This window comes from Arachis hypogaea, chromosome 13 (assembly GCF_003086295.3).
Source record: "Arachis hypogaea cultivar Tifrunner chromosome 13, arahy.Tifrunner.gnm2.J5K5, whole genome shotgun sequence".
NCBI lineage: Eukaryota > Viridiplantae > Streptophyta > Magnoliopsida > Fabales > Fabaceae > Arachis > Arachis hypogaea.
Window position 1 is genome coordinate 15,585,768 of NC_092048.1, and position 21,395 is coordinate 15,607,162.

General features: G+C 36.0%; 2 protein-coding genes across 3 annotated transcripts; one reads left to right on the forward strand and one right to left on the reverse strand.

The window, feature by feature from the left end:
• The first annotated feature begins 2,102 nt into the window (after window positions 1-2,102).
• LOC112737443 (uncharacterized) lies at window positions 2,103-6,347 on the forward strand. The gene is made up of 7 exons (XM_025787348.3): window positions 2,103-2,823; window positions 2,918-2,970; window positions 3,165-3,257; window positions 3,487-3,710; window positions 4,317-4,383; window positions 5,521-5,631; window positions 5,770-6,347. Exons 1-7 carry the CDS (start codon window positions 2,409-2,411, stop codon window positions 5,791-5,793), a joined length of 987 nt encoding a protein of 328 aa, XP_025643133.1. The 5' UTR covers window positions 2,103-2,408; the 3' UTR covers window positions 5,794-6,347.
• On the reverse strand, window positions 6,319-17,011 carry LOC112737441 (DEAD-box ATP-dependent RNA helicase FANCM). 2 transcript variants are annotated; one of them, XM_025787347.3, is made up of 23 exons: window positions 16,470-17,011; window positions 16,107-16,374; window positions 15,678-15,821; window positions 15,375-15,457; window positions 15,188-15,302; window positions 14,982-15,073; window positions 14,851-14,905; window positions 14,636-14,757; window positions 14,447-14,560; window positions 13,408-13,601; window positions 13,026-13,156; window positions 12,318-12,378; window positions 12,154-12,224; window positions 11,737-11,786; window positions 11,509-11,674; window positions 11,251-11,378; window positions 10,807-11,139; window positions 10,614-10,668; window positions 9,678-10,061; window positions 9,139-9,561; window positions 8,949-9,000; window positions 8,273-8,413; window positions 6,319-7,641 (listed from the first exon to the last, which is right to left on the reverse strand). In XM_025787347.3, the coding sequence occupies exons 1-23, from the start codon at window positions 16,521-16,523 to the stop codon at window positions 7,161-7,163; spliced, it is 3,717 nt and encodes a 1,238-aa protein (XP_025643132.1). In that variant the 5' UTR covers window positions 16,524-17,011; the 3' UTR covers window positions 6,319-7,160. The 2 variants fall into 2 exon arrangements, with proteins under 2 accessions (XP_025643132.1, XP_072069273.1); XM_072213172.1 differs by having other exon boundaries at window positions 16,107-16,387; window positions 16,470-16,798.
• Between the last annotated feature and the right edge of the window lie 4,384 nt (window positions 17,012-21,395).

Here is a 21,395-nt window from a genome sequence, read left to right on the forward strand (position 1 = left end):
CATACTTGGAGACAATGATGAGGATACTCAAAGCAATCCACCTATACAACATGGCCCATCAAGTTCTAACACACAGCAACATCCTCCACATTTCTCAACTTTGAACTTGGAAGCCATCGGCCAACAGTCAGATGTAGATCCTATCTTTGGGGTCAGAAATTACATGATGGAACCGCTCCTATGAAATTTCAGATTGGCCAATTTTTCCAAAGTAAAATGGAAGTTGTGTTTAGCGTAAAGGATTATAGCATTTGTCATGGAGTTGACTACAGTGTATTAGAGTCAGATAATCTTAAGTACCATGGAAAATACAAGGAGTTCGGTAAAGGTTGCACGTGGTTAATTTGCATCACACTTCGGCGACGAAAGGGTACCTGAGAGGTTAGAAGGTACAACGAGCCTGAAACTTGTTTGGCTACATCGATTTCAAGCGATTACCGACAGCTTGATTATCATGTCATTTGTGCGAGGATCTTTCCGTTAGTTAGAGCAGATATTGCGGTTACGATAAAGGTTTGGCAGTAAGCTACAGAAATAACCTATGAATTCAGGCTACTTACAAGAGTGTTTGGCTGGAAAAGCAGAAGGTAGTAGCACAAATCTATGAAGATTGGGAAGAGTCTTATGGCAAGTTGTTCCGTTAGATGCTTGGTGTGCAATCCACCATAGAAGGAACCATTGCACTGTTGAAGACTTCTTCGGTTAGAGTTGGTGATCAGGTTAATGAATCTACCATGTACTTGTAAAACGTGTGTGTCTCAAGATGTTATCTCGCAATAAATGCGTTCACCATGGCTCATCCAACCAGAACCAATGAGTATTCAGCCTAACCAAGTGATACAAACCAACTATTTTCAAACAAGGTATGATATACTCATGTAGAAGCATATTCTGTTGCCTTTAAATGCTGTAAATACACCTACTTAACTACATCATTTGATAAAAATAACCACACCCTAATTAAATACTAATTCACACAAGCCTAAATCATAAATTATTCCTAAAAATGTCCTAATCCAGTGGAAAAATATATGGCTATTATCTAACTAATCTTTTAAAAGTGAGAATAAAAAACATAAAAATTCTAATATATTAAAGTCTAATAAATAAATTACTGATAAAAAAAATTCTAATCAAAGTACACATGAATGTGTGCTATTTATCCAATCTTTTAAATACACAAAAATACCAAAAACATTACATAATAAAACAGAAAACAAACTAACCTCTTCATTGATGCCTCCGGCAACGTGAATAACACTGTTGAGCCGGTACGAGTGATTTTCGTTTGCCATGGTCCCACTTGAATATGATCTCCTCAATTTTTTCAAATTCTCTTCCAGCCTCCTCCTCCCTCTCTCAAGCCACAATTTTCTCTTTTTCTACCGAATGAAGAATCAGCTGCTGGTTATTGCAGTTTTTTAGCCAAATTACATGTAAACTGCTGCACCCTCTAACGAATTAGAGTAGTCGCTATTTCTTCATAAACCGTTGGACCTTATAGCAATTTATGCATTGTGGAATTTTTTTATAAACCACGATACCTTCTAACAATTTCTGCATAGCACAAATTTTAATGTAATCCGCACTATCTTGTAACGAATTACGTGTAAATTTTAAACCGCTACAACCTATAACAATTTACATAAAATTAAAACAGGATAAAGTTGTTAAATTCAAAACCAATTTAATTTATTTATATAACTTGTCCTAAAAATAATGTTATAGTTAATGCTTAATTTTATTTTTCAATTAATGTGCTAATAACAATATAAAAGATATATTAGATCAAAAAATTTGTGGGAGTCAATAGTTTTTAGTTTTTATCAGTACAAATATTAAATTATTTTTAATAAATAAATTTTATTAATATATGTATATAAATTTTAAAAAATATGAGTATAAATTATATTAATTTATGTATATAAAATTTTAATAAATATAAATACAAATTATATATTTTATATATAAAATATCTATATAAAATATCTATAAATATAAATATAAATTATTATTAATTAAATATTAAAAAAATAATATTTACGGGTGATCAGGTGATCTAACCTTTTTTTGTAAACCCTTGCGGGAAAAAGTAATAACACGAGTACCTGAATTATCGTTGACACAACAAACTGCGTGTGTATTGGAGGAATATTCCAGACGAGGCATTTGGACTTTGGAGCGATAATAGATTAGGGGAGAGAGGGAGTCTGCTTTTAAAGGGGAGCCACAAAAATAATAATGGGAAACGCAAACACATGAATCGAGCTAAGAAGAGTGAGGCACAGCAACAGCAAGAACCTTCCTTCCTTCATCTTCATCTACATCTTCATCCATCCACACTCTCCTCTTCGCTTCTACAACTGCACCGTACAGTGTAGCCGGCATAGCTAGCAATAGCATATGCTATGACGCGCACACTCTCATTGCCATGCCTCTCCTCTTCCATTCTTCACACTCGCAAACCCACCACCTCTTCTTCTTCCTTCATCTTCACTCCCCACGGCCATGGGCACCGCCGCTTCCACTTCCTCTCTCCATGCTCTTCCCTCAAGCAGACCAAGAAGAAGCAGCAGGAGCAGCTCCGCAAGGTCACCACTGCTCCTTCCACCATCAAGCGTCTTTTTAGCCCCAACGACGACGTCGATGTCGACGCCGATAAGAACAACGAACCTGACTCCTCCTCCTCCTCCTCCACCTTGACCGGCACACTCCTCGCCGGTCTGTTGCTTGTCGGCACCGTTGGCGGCTTTGCCTCTGTTGGCTATTTCTACAAGGACCAAATCAACTCATTCCTCAGTCAGTTCTCCGTCTTCATCGAAGGTCTAACTGATTCTGACATCCAACCATTCTTCTTCTTCTTCGTCTTCGAATTCTTCTTCTGTTTTAACGGTTTTGTTTTCTGTGTGCGTGCCAGGTTATGGTCCAGCTGGATATGCATTATTTGTAGCAGTTTATGCTGGATTGGAGGTATCATTTTCCTTCCTTCAATTTCAATGCTTAATGCTTCATATGCAAATTCGGTGTTGTTATGTGCACATTAGTTTGTTCCCTTCAAGTTATATTGTCTTTCTTGTCTCTATCATTATATTTTTGTTTTCGTCTTCTGCTGTGGATGTTGTTTTGACCTGACTTTTTGTGTTTACATTTTGATGTTGTCTCAGATACTTGCAATTCCTGCTATTCCTTTAACAATGTCAGCAGGACTTCTTTTTGGGTCTGTTATTGGCACCATCATAGTCTCCATTAGTGGAACAGTGAGTCAATTTCTTTTTCGATTCATTTGTGTTGGGTCATTTGTTTGTATTGACTACAAATCTGTGTAATTATGTCGATATTTTCTTGTTTCAAGTTAATGCACTGTTGTTCATAAGTATACTAATCATTAATTAAGAATCATGCTATTTGATCAAATACTTTTAGTACAATTACATATATAAGTGGCAGCAAGTGTTGCTTTGAATCTAATACTTGAAGGGATTGCAGGTGGCAGCAAGTGTTGCTTTTTTAATTGCACGATATTTTGCTCGTGAGCGGATTTTGAAACTTGTGGAAGGAAACAAGAAGTTTCTTGCTATTGACAAAGCAATTGGAGAGAATGGGTTCAGGGTTGTAACCCTGCTTCGTTTGAGCCCTCTGCTCCCATTTTCTTTGGGGAATTATTTATATGGATTAACATCTGTCAAGTTTGTTCCATATGTATTGGGAAGGTATGGTGCTTATTATTAGTTAATATCAATTTTATACTGATTTCCGTTGTGTTTTTAAACTTTATGCTACTTATCTGGAAATAATATTTTGTATTTAAAACTAGTTGTGGAAAAGTTTCATAAGTTCTTGTGTCATTAATGCTAAAAAGTAGACTGGATTAGAAAACAAAATTTTAACTTGCTATGAATGGTAACTTATGTAGGCAAGTCTTTACGCTACTCAATATTTCCTATAACAAGTGATGCAACACTTTAGCGACTCTAAATTTTGACAGTAGCCTCATCTAGATTCTAGTTGAATTTGGAAGATGCACTGGCTTTCCAATGATTGTTAATGTTTTGCAATGTTATGAACTGGTGGTAAAAACTTAAGACCACAGCTTTTATGATCAGGTGCTTTCCGATGAATTTTATTGTAACAATTTCAACTAGGCACAACTTCGTGAAAATATGTTTGCATTGATTCATCAGAGGTTATTTTATTATAAAATGCCATTAATTCATTGTGCTCTAAAAAAATTAAACTGGGAAATCTGTTATTAAGTTTATATTAAATGGAATTGCCCTGAATGTCAAATTTGAAGCTAACTAATGATTATCATGCAGTTGGTTGGGGATGCTTCCAGGAACATGGGCTTACGTTAGTGCTGGTGCTTTTGGAAGAGCAATAATTGTGAGTTCGCACTTAGTTATTTAAAAAGAAAATGGCATTGTGTTCTTGTTATGCTAGTACTTTAGTCATTATCATTTTATTGCTTTGCCCTACAGTACCTTCATGTTGTTTTGTTCTCTTCATCTTTTTTATGCATATTTCTTGGAAGGAATATGAGATGGTGTTAAAGGAAGAAATGGATGATGCTGAAAGGCATGTTGGCATACTGTTTGGTATCTGTTTTCATTAACAAAAAGTAGATTACATTGACTTTCCATGAGATTAGGTGATATTACATAATGCACCCTTCTATTTTTAAAAATATATACTAACTTCCCATAAGATGTATTTTTAATGACACTTTATGATCCTGTATTTTGTAAATGTCACATTAACCTCCCATATAAATGCGAGGTTAGTTTAGGCATGAAAAATTAATAGGTGCCATCTGTATTGTAAACCAAATCTCAAGAGATCAGTGTATTTACCCTTGATCGATATTGCAATTTCACAAAAGCTCATTGGAAAACCTGGTACAGCATTCCTTGGCAGATCTACAGCAAAACTTAAAAAAGTTAAGGTTATGTGTAGAAAGATTAATTTTCGATGGGAGATATAGTCAGATCAGAGTGTTATGGGCATTAGCATATGAAGTATACATTGTTAATTTTAGTGGTTGGCACTTTATGCACTTTATGTCCTGGTTGGATGACATCCATAGCTGCAGTAGGTATCTGTTATATGGTATCAAAGTTGGTTCAACGAGTTTATGGTTTCTTGCCTCCTATATGTCGATATTCGTTTGTAGGGGAAGACTGTGACATCTATTTAATTTGTGATGAATCTCAAGTTCTTTAAGGCCGTCTCTCACTCAGATTATTTCAGCCACAAGTTTGTCTTGAATGGATAACTTATCTGCCTGGACTACACCAGGAAAAAGGGACATAGGTACAAATGAATAGATTACACTTGAAAGAGTGAAGGCAGACTATGCTAAGAATCCTAATATCCTGACAGGGTGAATGAAATTATGTTGGTGAAATCATATATCGTTTGTTTACACTAGTTGCTGTTTTTAAATGCAATAGTTGTTTGCCTTCAGGACCTCTGTTAATTATTGATTGGCTGCTTGATATCACTTGTGCTTTTCATTGACAGCAAGAAGAATCTGATCTTAATGTACTTGGAGGAAGCAATCAGCTGCTGACGCTTGGGCTAGGACTGTTAGCCACTGGATTAGCTGCTGCATATGTAACTCGACTTGCAAAGGTATTGCCTAATGATAGTCGCATTTGCAATTTTGCATTCTAAGATACATGCAAAAGTGATCATCATTGAGAAATAGAGAAGTAATTCACTTGTTGCATTACCGAGCCTGCGATCTGACTCACCAGTGTTAAAATGCAGGATGCTATAAAGGATATTGAGTAGTCTTTAGAGAGTAGACAGAAGTCAGCATTTGCCAATGAAGACAAAGTCAACTCAGCATTGGGAAACTGATGTCTCATAAATAAAGTATCAGTAACCAAAGATAAAAATAAAAATGAAAAAAAAAAAGAAATAAGGAAATTGATGTACACAGCACGTCTTTGTAAATTAAAATATTCTTGTCGATGAATTAAGGTTAAGGTAGGAAGGAAAATCATGTTTCCCTCTTGTACCCCTTACATTGTTGGAATAGTTTGCCTGCGTCGTCTATAATTCTACAACGTGCTGGCAGAAAGGGAATATACACATAAAAGTAAGTCAGGTTGCTGAGAAGTGGTTAGGGCTATCGAGAGACAACGAAAACCTGAAAAACCCGCTGAGAAAACTTCTTGTTAGTTGTTAGGTAGGTAGTATGTACTGGTTTTGACTTGTTTCATTTCTAGGTTTCATTGATAATTATATGTATAAAGAGTAATTTTATTTTTCAAGAACATAATAAACTTTTGTTTACTATTTTATGTGAAAATATAAAATAAAAATCACGCAGTTACTTTTTATTAATGTCTCCTCAAATGGGAGTTTAGTGTCACTAGGAAAATATTGATATCCATCTTTTGTAATAAACTAACTATAATTACAGATGAATCGACATAATGATCTTATGTAAAAATGAATAAATATCCCTCATGATAAATAACAATATTGCGTGCTGTATAGCATTAACCAAAAGCCTAGTGATATGATGTCCATTTGTTGTGCTTATAATTCATCACCATATCAACATTGGGATGCTGTGTAGTCCCCCAAGCTCCCAAAGAAAAGAAACAGAACAGGGGAATCCGAAGAGGCCAGATCGCTAGCCACATGAGCCTCGACAGCACAGTCTGGGCTACATATGGAACCTGTGGACTCAGCCGTCCTAAGCATGCAGCGGAGCGCTGAATGAACTTGATGATAACCTTCCATTCTCACATAAGAGCCCATGTATCTTCAGTACTGTTAACCAAAGAGAAAGCATCAATGCTGTCTTTCACACCAGATTCTCCCCAGGCCAGACACCGTAGTCAGCACCAGACCTCTCCAAATTGCAAATAGCTCACTATGTAAGACATTAATATTGTGACAGTAATCCAAACAGCCCTTGATCCATTTACTTGCGCTGTCACAAATGGCACAACCAAAGCCAGCCAAATACCAATCAGTAAAAACACTCCCGTCGTAATTGACCTTAGCAATGTCCATAAGAGGGGGAGCCAAACAACATTGGGGCGTGAATCCACATAAATGAATATACAAAAAGGTGAATCATAAAGATTTATCTAATCTAACCAATATACAAAACGGAAGTAGCAAGCTGCATCAATTGTTTCTCATATGCCGAGGTCAAACGATGGAGCCCAAAAGCTATCTTCCTTCAGAGAGGGAGGTAGAGGGATTGCATCTTGCTTCTGAGTTGACAAACCTAATTTCTTTTTATGAAGTGAGATTGCTTGTGCCTCCAACTCATCAAGATCAAGGTCGTTATAAAATTGATCATCACATTGATAATCCACAGTAAAATCAGGGGCATCCACCAAGTCTTTCTTTGATTGAAGTGCAAATTCTTGTTCAAGGTTCATAGTTGGAAGGTGTCCTCCTGAATGATAAAGGGACAATCTTTTACGACTTGTAACGTTTCCTGTAAGGGAACTAGTTGAAGGCACTTTTTCTTGGTCTATGCAGTTGCCATGAACATGACTCATTACTGTCTTGCCTGAAGAGCCCCCACTTCCATTAGTAACACTGTCAGGGCTGAACATGGCAGAAGAGCTGTAACTTCCATTTATCTGCGTTTGACTAAGCAAAGAACGCCTGCAGCAGAGTTGATTCTAGTGAGTCATTATGCAACTTTAATATCAAGTTGACAAGATTCTATATACTACAAACTAGCAAAGAAAGAAACAAGGATAATACAAGAGGTAAAGGTATGTACATTGTGAAACGCCTCACTAATTAGTCACAAGGTTTCTCTTTGAAAATGTGACATTGCTTTTTTAAAACATACACTAGCCTCGTCTCTTATCATTCTTATCATTCTTCAATTTCATCTAGTGATTTAAAAAGCAATTTCATCTTATCATTCTTCAATTTTTTTTTCTTCAAGCTTAATGGTTGATTAGGAAATTTAAACTTTCTTTGTCTTCGTAGACTCATTGATATGCCAATTATTCAACAGAATCACCCAACCAAAGGTCAACACCTAACATTACCTATACTCCGACTAATCTGTTCAGTCGCTTGTTTTTATCTTCTTATTTTCATTAATTCATTTACCAAGTTTGAATCCTGCAATCTTATTCAAGGGAACAAGTGTAGACCACTTGAACCAACCAATCCACTTTGTTTATTTTATAAGATGAATTTATGAGTTATTTTGCTACCATGTCTGGAATTATGCATCCTCCTATGGAAAGCTGACAAATGAGGAATATGAATAAAATACCTGTAAATTGCCATCATGTCCACTCTACTAACTTCAGGCTGACTTTCTCCTATAGGGTTTGTCCTGTCATCAATGAAACTGTCATAAGAAACATCATCTTCTCCATCTTCGTCACTAGATACATTTGCCTCTGCAGAAACCCTGCAGACATTGAATAGCTCATCATATTGGATATGCTTTCACAAAATGTCCATGATATATGCACATTCCTTGCATAATATTTCAATATATCTTTTAGGTTGAATATAATGGTACTAGAAATATCGCAAATTTTGATTTTGATTCCTTTTTTATTTTTGGTTCAAATTTTGTACAGATATTTGGTTCACTTCCTACCATATTCTGGGTCGTTTTTTATTGTTAAACTGAAATAATATTCTTTTTACATGTTTAACTCATTTAAATAATAGTTTGAACTTCTTGAAACAAATTCATCATAAGTTTTAAGAACCAATAAAATTTGAAAATGTTTGGATCAATATCAAAAAACAAAATTATAGTCAGTCAAGCAAATAGTTATGAATTTTGAACCAAAAAACATTTAATCCTATCTTCAATCATCAATGAAAAATATGCTAACTTCAATGTTAATTTTCAAACAACTACAACATCATCATGATCATCAACAACAACATTGATAAATGCAAGATTCGGCGAATGTTTGGCTTAAACTTACTCAGCTTCCTCCTCAATGAAGTCTCTCACATCATTCGTTGATTTCCTTTTACCTAAAATGCAAAAGTAGGACAGCTTAACCTCTTAGTTTTCGCATATATTCATTATGGAACTAGTTAAAAATTATGTTCAACGTGGTAGAAATACTTCTACATTTAGTTCAACAAAGGAAAAGGGTGCATCAGACTCACCAAAATGACTTTGAACATGCTTATATCGGGTGGGATCATTGTTTTCCTGATTAACTTTGCTGTCACCATCTGCAGCTTTCCGCAACCTTTTAAATTTGCGCAAAGGTTGAATACTTACAGTTCCAGGCATTTTACCAGAGCTTAAATGTGATTCTTCCCTGAAGCTTGGGTCAGACATGTGTGAGTGACCTTCCTCAGTTTGGGAAATAATGATGCGTCGTCTTTTAATTGCAGAATTCTTCAACTCAAGTAAAGGAGTTCGAGTTCCATTATCTACTGGAGAATCAGAGACATTCTTTCCAGTACTGCCCTCAATTACAACTTTTTCACTTCGCATAGAACTCAAGGGACATGTATCCTGTTCTTCGTGGAGTCGAACAGGCAAAATACAGTCTCGAATTATAGACTTGCCTCTTGATTTCTCTGGAAAATTAAATGTTTCAGAAGTAATTATATGTCACTGTGAAAAAACACACTCAATCGTATAAAAAAAAGTCAAATATAGTGTGCAAAGGTACATTATGATTGAAGACACTAACCTTGTTCATCATCAACTGGAGACTCTGGAACAACACCACTTGTAATGAAATCAGTTAAGCGAGGACTAAATTCTCCTTCTCTAATGCCATTAATGCATACATCTTCTGGAAACAATGAAGTCTTGACCAAAAGGTTGGTCGTTTCACCAGCATTATCTCCTCCATTTGATGCACTTTTATTAGCAACCGGAGTCTCGGGAACTATCTCATCACCCTGGAGTGAATCCTCTTCATGCTCAATCAAGTCATCGAAAGTACTATCTTCTTGTATAGTTAGATCAATAGTATCTTTGGTTTTAATCCTCAAAGGATGGGAATCCAAGTTCATACAATTTACGGTGTCAACATTCCTTTCCATTGTATGCCTATAGCATGATTCAGTGTCTGAAGTAGAAGATACAAACAATAAGAAATTCCCACTAGCTACTGAATTATATAAATTTCACATGTTTTTTGGTATTTGGGAAATCCTCACACAAGTTGAAAATGCTACTTCACAGAAAAGGATAAGTCCCATCAAGAAAGAATTAATATGGAAAATGAAATCTGTAGTATTGCACCACCATTTTTTTCTATCATGTTGACAATTTTGTGAAACATAAATTGAAATGACAATAAGAGGAATAATAGCACACTTAGAAAAGCAAAATATTATGGAATTTTAACCCAAAAACCTTATATTTTTCACATGAAATTGCAGAATTATTTCACAACAAAACACACACACACAGAAGGCGCGGAATAAGGTGGGGTGGAGAGAGAACAGTTACTCCACATTTTTTTTAAAAAAAGGAAAGATAAAAATGAAACAAAATTAATCCCCATTCCGGAATCACATTGGATACTTTATCTAAAACAGGCCTTGTACTTGGTGTGTTGATTCTTACAGTCTTTATTGTCCAAGTTAGGGCAGAAAAATGAACAGATGATAAGTACCATGTTTGGCCTCAGAAATGGAAAACGGCTTGCTATTTCCTAAACACGAACCTTCCTGAATTAAACAGAAGGCATCATCATTTTACTGAACAATAATAAAATAAGAAAAAAAAACAGACCATAGCATGACTGTGAATCTATGGTCATATTTAACAGTATGGTAGTAACACTAATTTAGGAAAGGATGTAAAACCTGAAGAGTAGTTTTGTCATTTCCGGGACACATTTCTAATCCTTGCAAATGCTGCATTGCGTCTATAAGCATCATTGTTCTAAGGGAATGCTTCACTTTATGAATTCTAGAAGGAAAGGTTTGAAAGTAAGGAAAGGCAATGAGAGACAATCTACTTGTATTTTCCTCAGTAGAATGGAAATACATTTTAAGTAAATCCATTTCAGCAACAGTGAGTTTATCTTTGGATGGAGAAAATGGAAGAGGGACATCTTTCACATTCTTTTCACGGGGAATAAATTTCTCAATTGACATCTCAACATATTGAACTTCAGGTTTGAAGACATGGGGAATCTACAAAAGTATTTAACAGGATTTAGATGATAAGCATAGTAGACGTGCCAACATAAACAAAATCATAAAACAGAGAATAGAGGAGTTTAAATTTATCTAATAGTTTCCAACCATTCTTGGACTAGGATGAAAGTTGAAGCTATCTACACCCCCATTTCGCATGTGTTTACTTATAGTCTTGCTCTTTGCCTTCTTCCGCAAGTAGCCATTCAACTCTGACCCTTCACAAGCTAAAATTAGTAAGAATTGTTAAGGAATCATTAACAAATGCTTAAACTTCTGTAGAACATGAAATAAGATTTCCCCATCAACATTGATTGCTTCTCATTGTTAACAAGCCAATACACAAAACTGGAAACCAAAGGATATCAACTCGTCCATCATGCTTTCTTCCAGTTCTTCCCATTCGCTGAATCATTCTAAGTGGTGAAATATTTGCATCAAAAGATATGACAAGATCAACTTCCATTATATCTAGACCTTCTTCACCAATTGATGTAGCAACAATAACATTGTAGGCACCGGACCGAAATTTCTGTGGTAAACATTGTAAGTATATGAAAGAGTTTTAATACTAATACTAAATGAAACACTTACCTTCAGCACAGCCTGTTGAACTTTTTGGGACTGACCTTTCATTGCTTTCCCTGTAAATCATTAAAATGAAAATATTCTTTCATGAATGACATAATAATAACAATGAAGGAAACAATTTATATTATCAAGGATAAGATATTTCTTATGAATAAATAAACAGAAGAAGAAAGATGCATATGTCAACAACAATTTAACAATTAGGCAAAAATAAATTAAGAGGGGAGGACGATGCAATCCGCTTCCAGTTCTGGATAGAGGCCACAACAAAGATGCAACAATATATTCAGGAGGACAAGGCTGGGGTGACATACCTCAGAGTTAGTGTTAGGCTGGCTTAGTTTGTTTTACTTTTACCTCTCGTGTTTTTTGTTTTTTGTTATTATTTTAATTAAAAAAAAGGAATGTCACATCAAATACCTGAACTTTGACCAATAAACTCTGTAGCTCTGACTGGTTCCCCAATGTTTCCAAGTGCACCCATAATGTCCCTATTGTATTATCATTCAAAAAAATTCAATTTGGCAGAAGGTCATTGTAAACTACACAGAATAAGATACAGAAATCACACAATTGTATTTTACCTGACACTCTCTCTATAATTGGAGAAGATAATCACCCTTGAACTTTTGGGATCATTGGTTTCTGCAAGCACAACAAAGATGGTATTCACTGATGCGCATTACATCCATTTGCAAATTTTCTGGTTCAGAAGAATAGAATAATGCTTTTTTCACATTATCAAGAAGCAATACTCCTTAAATCACGGATAGGGTGACAAATAATTTTTATAGTACTAGAAAAAGCATTCTGCAAGTTTTCTTGCTTCCTTAGTTCCTTTGTTTCTTTCTATTATAAAACCCTCATCTCATCAATTTCAACTTTCAGCAAAAATTCATAAAATTAAGCAAAAGGATCATCTAGAGGAAAGTATAGTAGAAAATATAAAAGCACCAAAATTTGATCATTTTTTCATATTCATCTTAATTTTCACAAACTCTGAAACATAATACCAAGCCTCCTTAATATACACTTCTTACCAGCTAAACATGAAATAAGCGCAAGGGCATCTTTTTATAAAATAACCAGCATAATAATATTGCCACATACATCATTCTGGCAGTACAATTCTGGCGACAATTCTTTTTTTTTTTAGCATTTTTATTTCTTTTTGTTACATTACTGTCAGCACTCAGCAGCATAAATAAAAAAATCAACACCCTTGATATTGATAAATGATAATTAACCCAATTATTAAAATACACATAATTGACAACAGAAATTTTACATACTGAAATGATCATGTAGTACTTCTAGCATTTTGGAGAGCTTAGGACTAGATGCTCCATGAGACAAGCTTTGCTGCATCAGTTGCCTTGCTTTCAGCATAACTTCATTTTTACTCATATATTTTGCGAAAAACCTTGTATTGAAACTTTGACGAGGTTAGCATAGAACAATAAATGCAAAAGATAATGAAAATATCCTCAGAAAGCCCTTAACGGGATAAATTTACTAACGAACATACAAGCATAGGGACCAACAAAATTCAAAATATTTTAAAATTTCTATTGCATACAGAGTAGGTTTTAAAAAAAAATCATATCTGTATATAATAACCAAAAGCAACTTTTTTTATGCACACTTATGTATAAATGTATAACAAGGGCCTACCCTTGCTTCAATTTTCTTTCAAGCATTTCTTGTGCTGGCCTTACTCCATGACTTGAAAGTAGCTTATGGATGTAATAAAGAGTGATAAGAACCCCAAAATACCCTTCGACATCTACATTGTTGATATTAGAAAGGTCTTGCCTATGTCCTTGACGAAACTTTTCCCTTATTTCAAGTAACGTACAAGGGCTCAACTGTCAATCATTCAAAAGATAAAGTGTAATTGGTGATTAACGTGTCTAATCAAGTCTTCGTAGTTATAGTTCAGGCCAAAAGAAATGTTAGATAACAATGAGAAGAAAACGAAGCTTAATAGCAATAGCTAAGAAAAACCAATTAGAAATAATCAACTTTTTAATTGTTCATGCAAAGCAGTTGGATAATAAACATCAGGGACAGGCATATAATTTCCTAGAAGCTCGGCAATGTGACTAGAAAAAGAAATGTCCATGCAGTCGAACAAGTCTAAAGGAATCCAAACGGGGATCGTCGTAGAAATTACAAATTTATGAAACAATGCTACTAATCAATGCTCCTGCCATATCACTATCACTGTATTGAACTTATTACTCAGAACAGCTCTGGACAAACTATTATTTAACATCTTGGGTGTAACGCACAAAAAGGCTTTCTAAGTTGACAATGGGTGTCGCGAGAACAGTTTGACAGAAATGTAGGAAAGAAAGAGAACAGAAAAAAGACAAGTATAAGCAAGGACTTACTGTTGTTACTTTCCAGTATCATATATGTTAAGGATTAAAATGCCTTATTTATTGTTAAACATTTCCAAAAAATTATCTGACTATGTTTACACCCTATGATTTTAATAGAACTCATTAAAATAAAAAGCCAACTTTAGAGTTTAAAATGGTTCTTCAATAGGTGATTAATAACAAAGGGGGAGAAGAAGCACAATCCATTCTTTGAGGAGCTTCAATGAAAACATTGCTAACTCGTGTAATTATTTGCTATTAAAAGGTAAGCAAGAAAATCTGAAACCAGGAGAAAAATTAAGAAATTAGTAGGTAATGAGCCATACAGTACGATAATTTCTATTCTGAATGACCCCAATATCATTAAGCCTTGCTACTATTGGACGTATGACATCCAAAAGCTTATCATTTATTTCTGCAGCATCTTGGCCCATTGCAACCTGGTAATATGGAGACAAAGATCTCAAAAAGGTAAACATATAACCTTAAATTCCACATAGGTATGGGTTGACTACCTCTACCAACTCTATCTTCCTGTTATGAACATATGGGATAACGTCATGGTTAACTTCACTGCGATATTCAAGCTTGGAGACATGAAGATTATCAATAACATGCTGGACTGTCTGCTTCTTTGCTGAATATCACACTTAGAATTAGAGCACAAACTGGTTTTTCAAGTAAACAACAACCAAATTAGAATTTGGTTAATACCAAGTTACCAACATACATCCTGGGGTTGCAGTTAATGCTAATATTCTAAGTTGCACTGGTACAGCCATCAGCTACAAAGAAAGACAACTGGGATAAATCAACTTTACATAGTATAAATGAAGAATAAACATGTACTGAAAAACAAACCTCACGAACAGCTTCACAATAAGAGTAATTTCCTGTAGCTCTGTGAGCTTCATCAATAACCAAACACACCAAGTACTTTACTAAGCATATACCTTAAATAAATCACATCATGAACAAAGTCAGTGGATATCAAATGAAACAAAGCACAGAATACAAAACATTTAAATAATTATCCAGATAAATATTGAATAGATTAAGAACTTCACCAGAATGAATATCTTTCTCCAACACTTGTGGGGTGACAAAGAAAACCCGCTTTGTTTTCCAAAAACAAGCTCTTTTGGGAGGACTTATTTGACCCGTCATATCAATTGTCCATTTCTGTAATTATGTTCACCCAAAAATTTTCAGAATTATCCTTCAAGGAAAGATGAAGGAGAAAACAGTTCCTACCTGGGGTATTCCAACAATATTATGGCATGCTTCTATCTGCTGCATGACAAGTGGTCGAGAAGGAGCAGTAAAGACTATTTTTCCTGTTGCAGAAAGAAACAGCAGAAAGCAAATATGTAAAAGGAGCCACCCTTGCATTAGGACTTGTGTTGCAAATTCTGAGAATGGCTCTCTCCTTGCATTTATAAGGATGTAAAACATACCAATATACTTGTGTTGCACGTAAAATTGGCAATCACAGACAAAGATATAACCATGTATAAAAAGTTGTGGATCCACAGTGGCAGTTACTTAAACCATTACCTTGAGGAAACCATCTGAAGTAGTTATACATAACAACAGCAGCGATAAGTGTCTTGCCTAATCCTGTTGGCAATGCCACCAATGTGTTTGAAAAAAGTGCGGATTTGGTGATGGCAAATTGATAGTCGCGGAGAGGAACATTAACTGCAAAAAAAAAAAAAGTAAAAGAAAGCAACATCGTTCTTCAAGCTGAGGTGAGCTAAAAACATCTCATAATACAGTATGGATAATCCCTAAGGATAATCAATTATCTATCTATCTATTACATATTTATCTCTAACTAACCGGACTACCAAGAGAAAAATTAATCATGACAAATTCCTCTCTAGATTTTACACTCTCCCTTGGCTTCTCCTTCATCTGAATTCTATCCGCAATTTCAAAATGAACACTTTTAAAATTTAAAAATTAATGAGAGAGACAAAGTACCAGGGTATATCCAAGTTTTGGCTGCGTCGGCATCAATGTGGTGGATGGCGGAGGTTGGGACTTCTTCTTCTTCGTGTTGGGCCTGAAGCACTGGGGCTTCCTTCTTGGCAGTGACCACAAACTGATCGAGAGTGGATTGCCGGGATGAGTCGCCATTGTTTCCCTTCGCCTTCGCCTTCCCGTTTGCATCACAGCCACTGCTGCTAACACACTTGCTTTGTTGGCAAACGACGTCGATTTCTCTTGCAGCTGCTTCCCAATCAAACCCCTAAAATTGATAACTAAGCAATTCAGAGAGAGATAGAAAGCTGCTAACTTAGGTAGTAACCAATTGTGAATTACCATCGAATTCCATATCCATACCTCATCATCATCGTCTATGATTTCGTAAGGGTTATTGGATGTCATTTCGATCATTTCAGATTTCAAAACTCCCACTCCGATTTTGGTTCATCAGCAGCGAGGAAGAGGCTCGGTGACAAAAATTAATAATTAAATTAAAAAATGATGATTATGATTATGATTATGCAAAGGGACTCTCAGCCACAACTCGTACAGTGAAACCAGAAATAAAATTTCAATTTTGGCGCTAAAGGATTCTCTGGCGTACAGCGCAAATTTTCGTTCGCCGTGTGGGCTTTTGTGTTTTGGGGTCCGGGGAGCTCTGGAGTCGCCATGTGCTTCGAATCAATAATGGCCCAACAATAAAAACAAGCCGATTTATTCACCTTATCGGCTTATTCTTATTGTAAAACTAATCATTTTGTTCACCAAAAAAAATCTAATCATTTTAATTTTTCTTACATAAAATAAAATAAATATAAAATTACAGGATTAGAGCAGAAATTTTAAATGATAATCATTATTGTGTTCAACTATTCATGAACAAAATACATTCAGACAAACCATAGATAGAAATATTAGTAGTTGCCTTATATGAATTGGCCTAACATAACTGTTATGGCCCGGCCCAGTCGGTGCATTGTCCGATCCGGTCTTTTGTAAAGGAGGACCCGACCCGAGGGGCCGACATAGCAGGCGTCCCACGTTCGAACCACGACCCGGACACTGGCTCTCCTGTAGCCAGTTATATGACAATTGGGAGAGGAAGCTTTCAAGAAGGAGACCTCCCCTGTGGAGTCCGTTTTACTGACAGGGTATATATGGGGAGGGTTCTACCCCTCTTCCAAGGTATGTCACTATCTCACTTACTCTTACTGCCATCTGGACAATTTTTCTGACTTGAGCATCGGAGTGTCATTGCAGGTGGCACCCCCTCCCCTTTTGCACCCCAGCAGCTCGGAAGGTCGTTCAACCTCACGTCTCGCTCACCAGACGTAGATCCAGGCCGAGTCCCACCATCTTACCCGGAGAACGCCCTCGACCCGTCCGGTACTCGAAGTACCGAACATTGGCGCCGTCTGTGGGGTCTGTCCTCAATTATGTTAGGTCCTGTGGAGGCGGATGACGGAGGCGAACCACGCGGGGGAGAGATGGCTCCCCGAACTGGTAGGGTGGCATCTGTGGCTTCCTCCCGCGAATGTACAAGGTCCCCCCCGCGACGACCCGAGCTACCCTCGCGCTCTCAGGAGAGGCGCCCCTTTGGAGGAACAGACAGTGACAGCGCCAGAATAATGCAGGAGCTGCGTCACAGGGTGCAGAACCTAGAGCGCGAGCTAGCAAGCCGGGAGCGCTACCAACCATCTCCTGGACAAGATCAATCCCGATCTCCTCGAAGGAGAGGGAGAAGTCCCCAAAGAAGTCGTTCCAGACGCACCCCGAACCCCCGATCAGAATCGAAAGCCAAGAGGAAAGCAGGGAGTTGCCAAAAAGACTGCGAGATCCCCTAATTTACACTCGACCTCCGACGAGACAAACCGCGGAGGAGAACCGGGAAGACAGCAGAGAAAGACCAAGGAGAACGCGATGTCCCGTAATCATGCATGAAAGTAAGAATCTTGAGCCAAGATCAATCGAAAAATGTCGACAAATGAATGATTGGCCAAAATGGGAAGAAGCCATGAAGGCTGAATTAGACTCACTTGCAAAACGTGAAGTCTTTGGACTTGTAGTCCGTACACCAGAAGATGTAAAACCTGTTGGATATAGGTAGGTATTTGTGAGAAAACGAAATGAGAAAAATGAAGTTGTGCGCTACAAAGCTCGACTTGTGGCACAAGGTTTCTCACAAAGTCTCGGTATAGATTATGAAGAAACGTATTCCCCTGTAGTGGATGCGATAACGTTGCGTTATTTGGTCAATTTATCTGCATATCATAAACTACATATGCATTTAATGAATGTGGTAACAACCTACTAATACGGCTCATTAGATCGGGATATCTATATGAAAGTCCCTGAAGGACTAAAGATGTCTAAACCATCCAATGAATATTCACAAATGTTATACTCAATCAAATTGCAAAGATCTTTATATGGTCTAAAGCAATTTGGACGAATGTGGTATAATCGTCTTACTGAGTATCTGGCCAAAAACGGATTTAAGAATGATGATATATGCACGTGTGTTTTCATAAAGAAAACTGCATCTGGATTCATTATAATTGCTGTGTACGTTGATGATTTAAATATCATTGGAACTCCTGAAGATATTCCAACAATTATAAAAACTCTAAAAGAGGAGTTTGAGATGAAAGATCTTGGAAGGACTAAATTTTGTCTCGGCCTGCGAATCGAGCATATAAAAAAATGGGATATTTATTCATCAAACAACATACACAGAAGGATTATATATGGATAAGTCACATCCCTTGAGAAGACCTTTATTCATCAAACAACATTCAAACAACATACACAGAGAAGATCTTTATTCATCAAACAACATACACAGAGAAGATCTTGAAATGATTTTATATGGATAAGTCACATCCCTTGAGTACCCCAATCTTTGGATGTGGAAAAGGATCAATTCCGTCCTAAAGAAGAAAATGAAGATATCCTTGGTCATGAAGTACCATATCTTAGTGCCATTTGAGCACTAATGTATCTTGCTAATAATACACGACCTGATATATCATTTGCTGTGAATTTACTAGCAAGATATAATTCCTCTCCAACCAGAAGACATTGGAGTGGAATCAAACAAATCTTTCGATATCTTCATGGAACGGTTGATATGTGATTGTTTTATCCCTATGGATCCAAGTCACAATTAGTTGGCTATGCAGATGTTGGATACTTGTCTGATCCACATAAAGGGAGATTCCAAACAGAATACCTATTCACATATGGTGGTACAGCTATATCATGGAGGTCCACGAAACAGACGATTGCAGCAACATATCCTCTAATCATGCTGAAATACTAGTGATACATGAAACTAGTCGCATGTGTTTTTGGTTGAGGAGTTTGATCCAATATATTATGTCATCATGTGGACTGATTGATCAGAAGATAGCTCCAACTGTCCTGTTTAAAGATAATACAACATGCATTGCTCAACTTAAAGGCGGATACATCAAAGGTGATAGAACAAAGCATATTTCTCCCAAATTCTTCTTCACTCATGATCTTCAAAATCAATGGACAATTAATGTCCAACAGATCCGCTCAAGTGATAATCTAGCAGATTTATTCACAAAGTCACTCCCAAAATCCTCCCATATTTATACTATTTTTCTCTTGGTCAGATTTTTTTCCCATTGAATTTTTCTTGACAAGGTTTTTAATGAGGCAGTCCCCATCACAAAGGATTTTGTACTCTTTTTCCTTCACTAAGATTTTTTCCTACTGGATTTTTCTTTAGTAAGATTTTAATGAGGTATAATTCTAAATGGTCATCCAAGGGGAGTATTGTAATAAGATAGTCTGAGGTGGATGCCCATTTTCGACAAGACTCAAATTTCCGAAAAGAATCTTATTTAATATAGTTTGAAAAACTACTAACATATACGCCTATAAATAGAGGCCTTTGTTTATGAAAAAAACACAGTAATAATAAAGCAAATATTTTTTTTCTCTCTCTTATATAAAACATTTTTTTACTTTTTTTATTCAGATACTACTAATATAATATTAATATATTATCTTTATAATAATATTAATAAATACGGATAGTAATATTTTTTTATTTATACTTTATTTTATTACTTTTTCTTTATTTATTTTACAACAGAAAAGTGTACTTAAATTACCAAAATTACATAATTACCGTCAAAAGAATATTGTAAAAGCTAAAACGCGCATTAAATGTCATGTTAAAGACCAAAAGTGGTAGACTCAGATAAATCCTGTAATAATTAATACAATCTTACAATCTCATCTTATGATCTCAACAATAATCTGAATGAATTTGGTAAGTGCTGCTGATCTAAAAATTGACACCCCAAAGCAGCAATCTCTATAATCCTTTCGAAGAATAGAAAAACTCCCAATATTTATTGATTCCATGCTTCTTAGTCTTCCCCCATATCCAGATCCGTTACCAAGAGTTTTTTAATCTCAAACAAACTTTAAGATCGCAATCGGGATCGGGCACTCGAAGTTAACACTTCAACTTCATTTTGTTGTGTGTGAGAGAGAGAGAGAGAGAGAGAGAGAGAGAAGGCATGAGATCTCTGCCATACCCAGTTCTCTTAGCCTTGATCTCTCTGCATCTGCAAATCCTTTCTGGTACGGTTCTTTATTCATGCTAATTTTTAGGGATTAATTACCTGCTAAATAGGGTTTTCATGTAGGCTTTGCCGATTGTACTGATTAGATTGGTCTCAAAATTTTTGTTCACTTCTTGTTTTTATTTATATTGTTTTATGCTTAGAATTTAGAAATTTTCATAAACCTTGAAAATTTCACCGTGTTGATGACATGGTAGTAAGCCTAATATTCTGCCTTGAAATAATAGCTTGATAGCTATGACTTTGGGATTTATTATTCATGCATAAGTACATAACATAACATAATACTATTGGGAATCATAAATTTATTTAATTATCTATATAGTTTCTTATGGTTATTACTGGCTCATGAAAGTTGGGTGTTCTTGAAGGACTTGTTGAGGCATCTGGTACCAAAAATGAAGATAAAGATGTAAGTCATAAAAGCTCTATGGGGATCAAGATAATTATAGTATGCCTCAGTGTGGTGGCTCTGTTAGCACTATCTGTTTTTCTTTTCAAATTATGGCAAAAGAAGAGGAGAGAAGCGCAGCATGCTCGTCTTTTGAAGCTGTTTGAAGACGATGATGAACTTGAGGTTGAACTTGGTATGCAGGATTGAACACTATTTCATACATTTTGATTTTTATTGAAGGGTTCCTCTGCTCTATTCTCG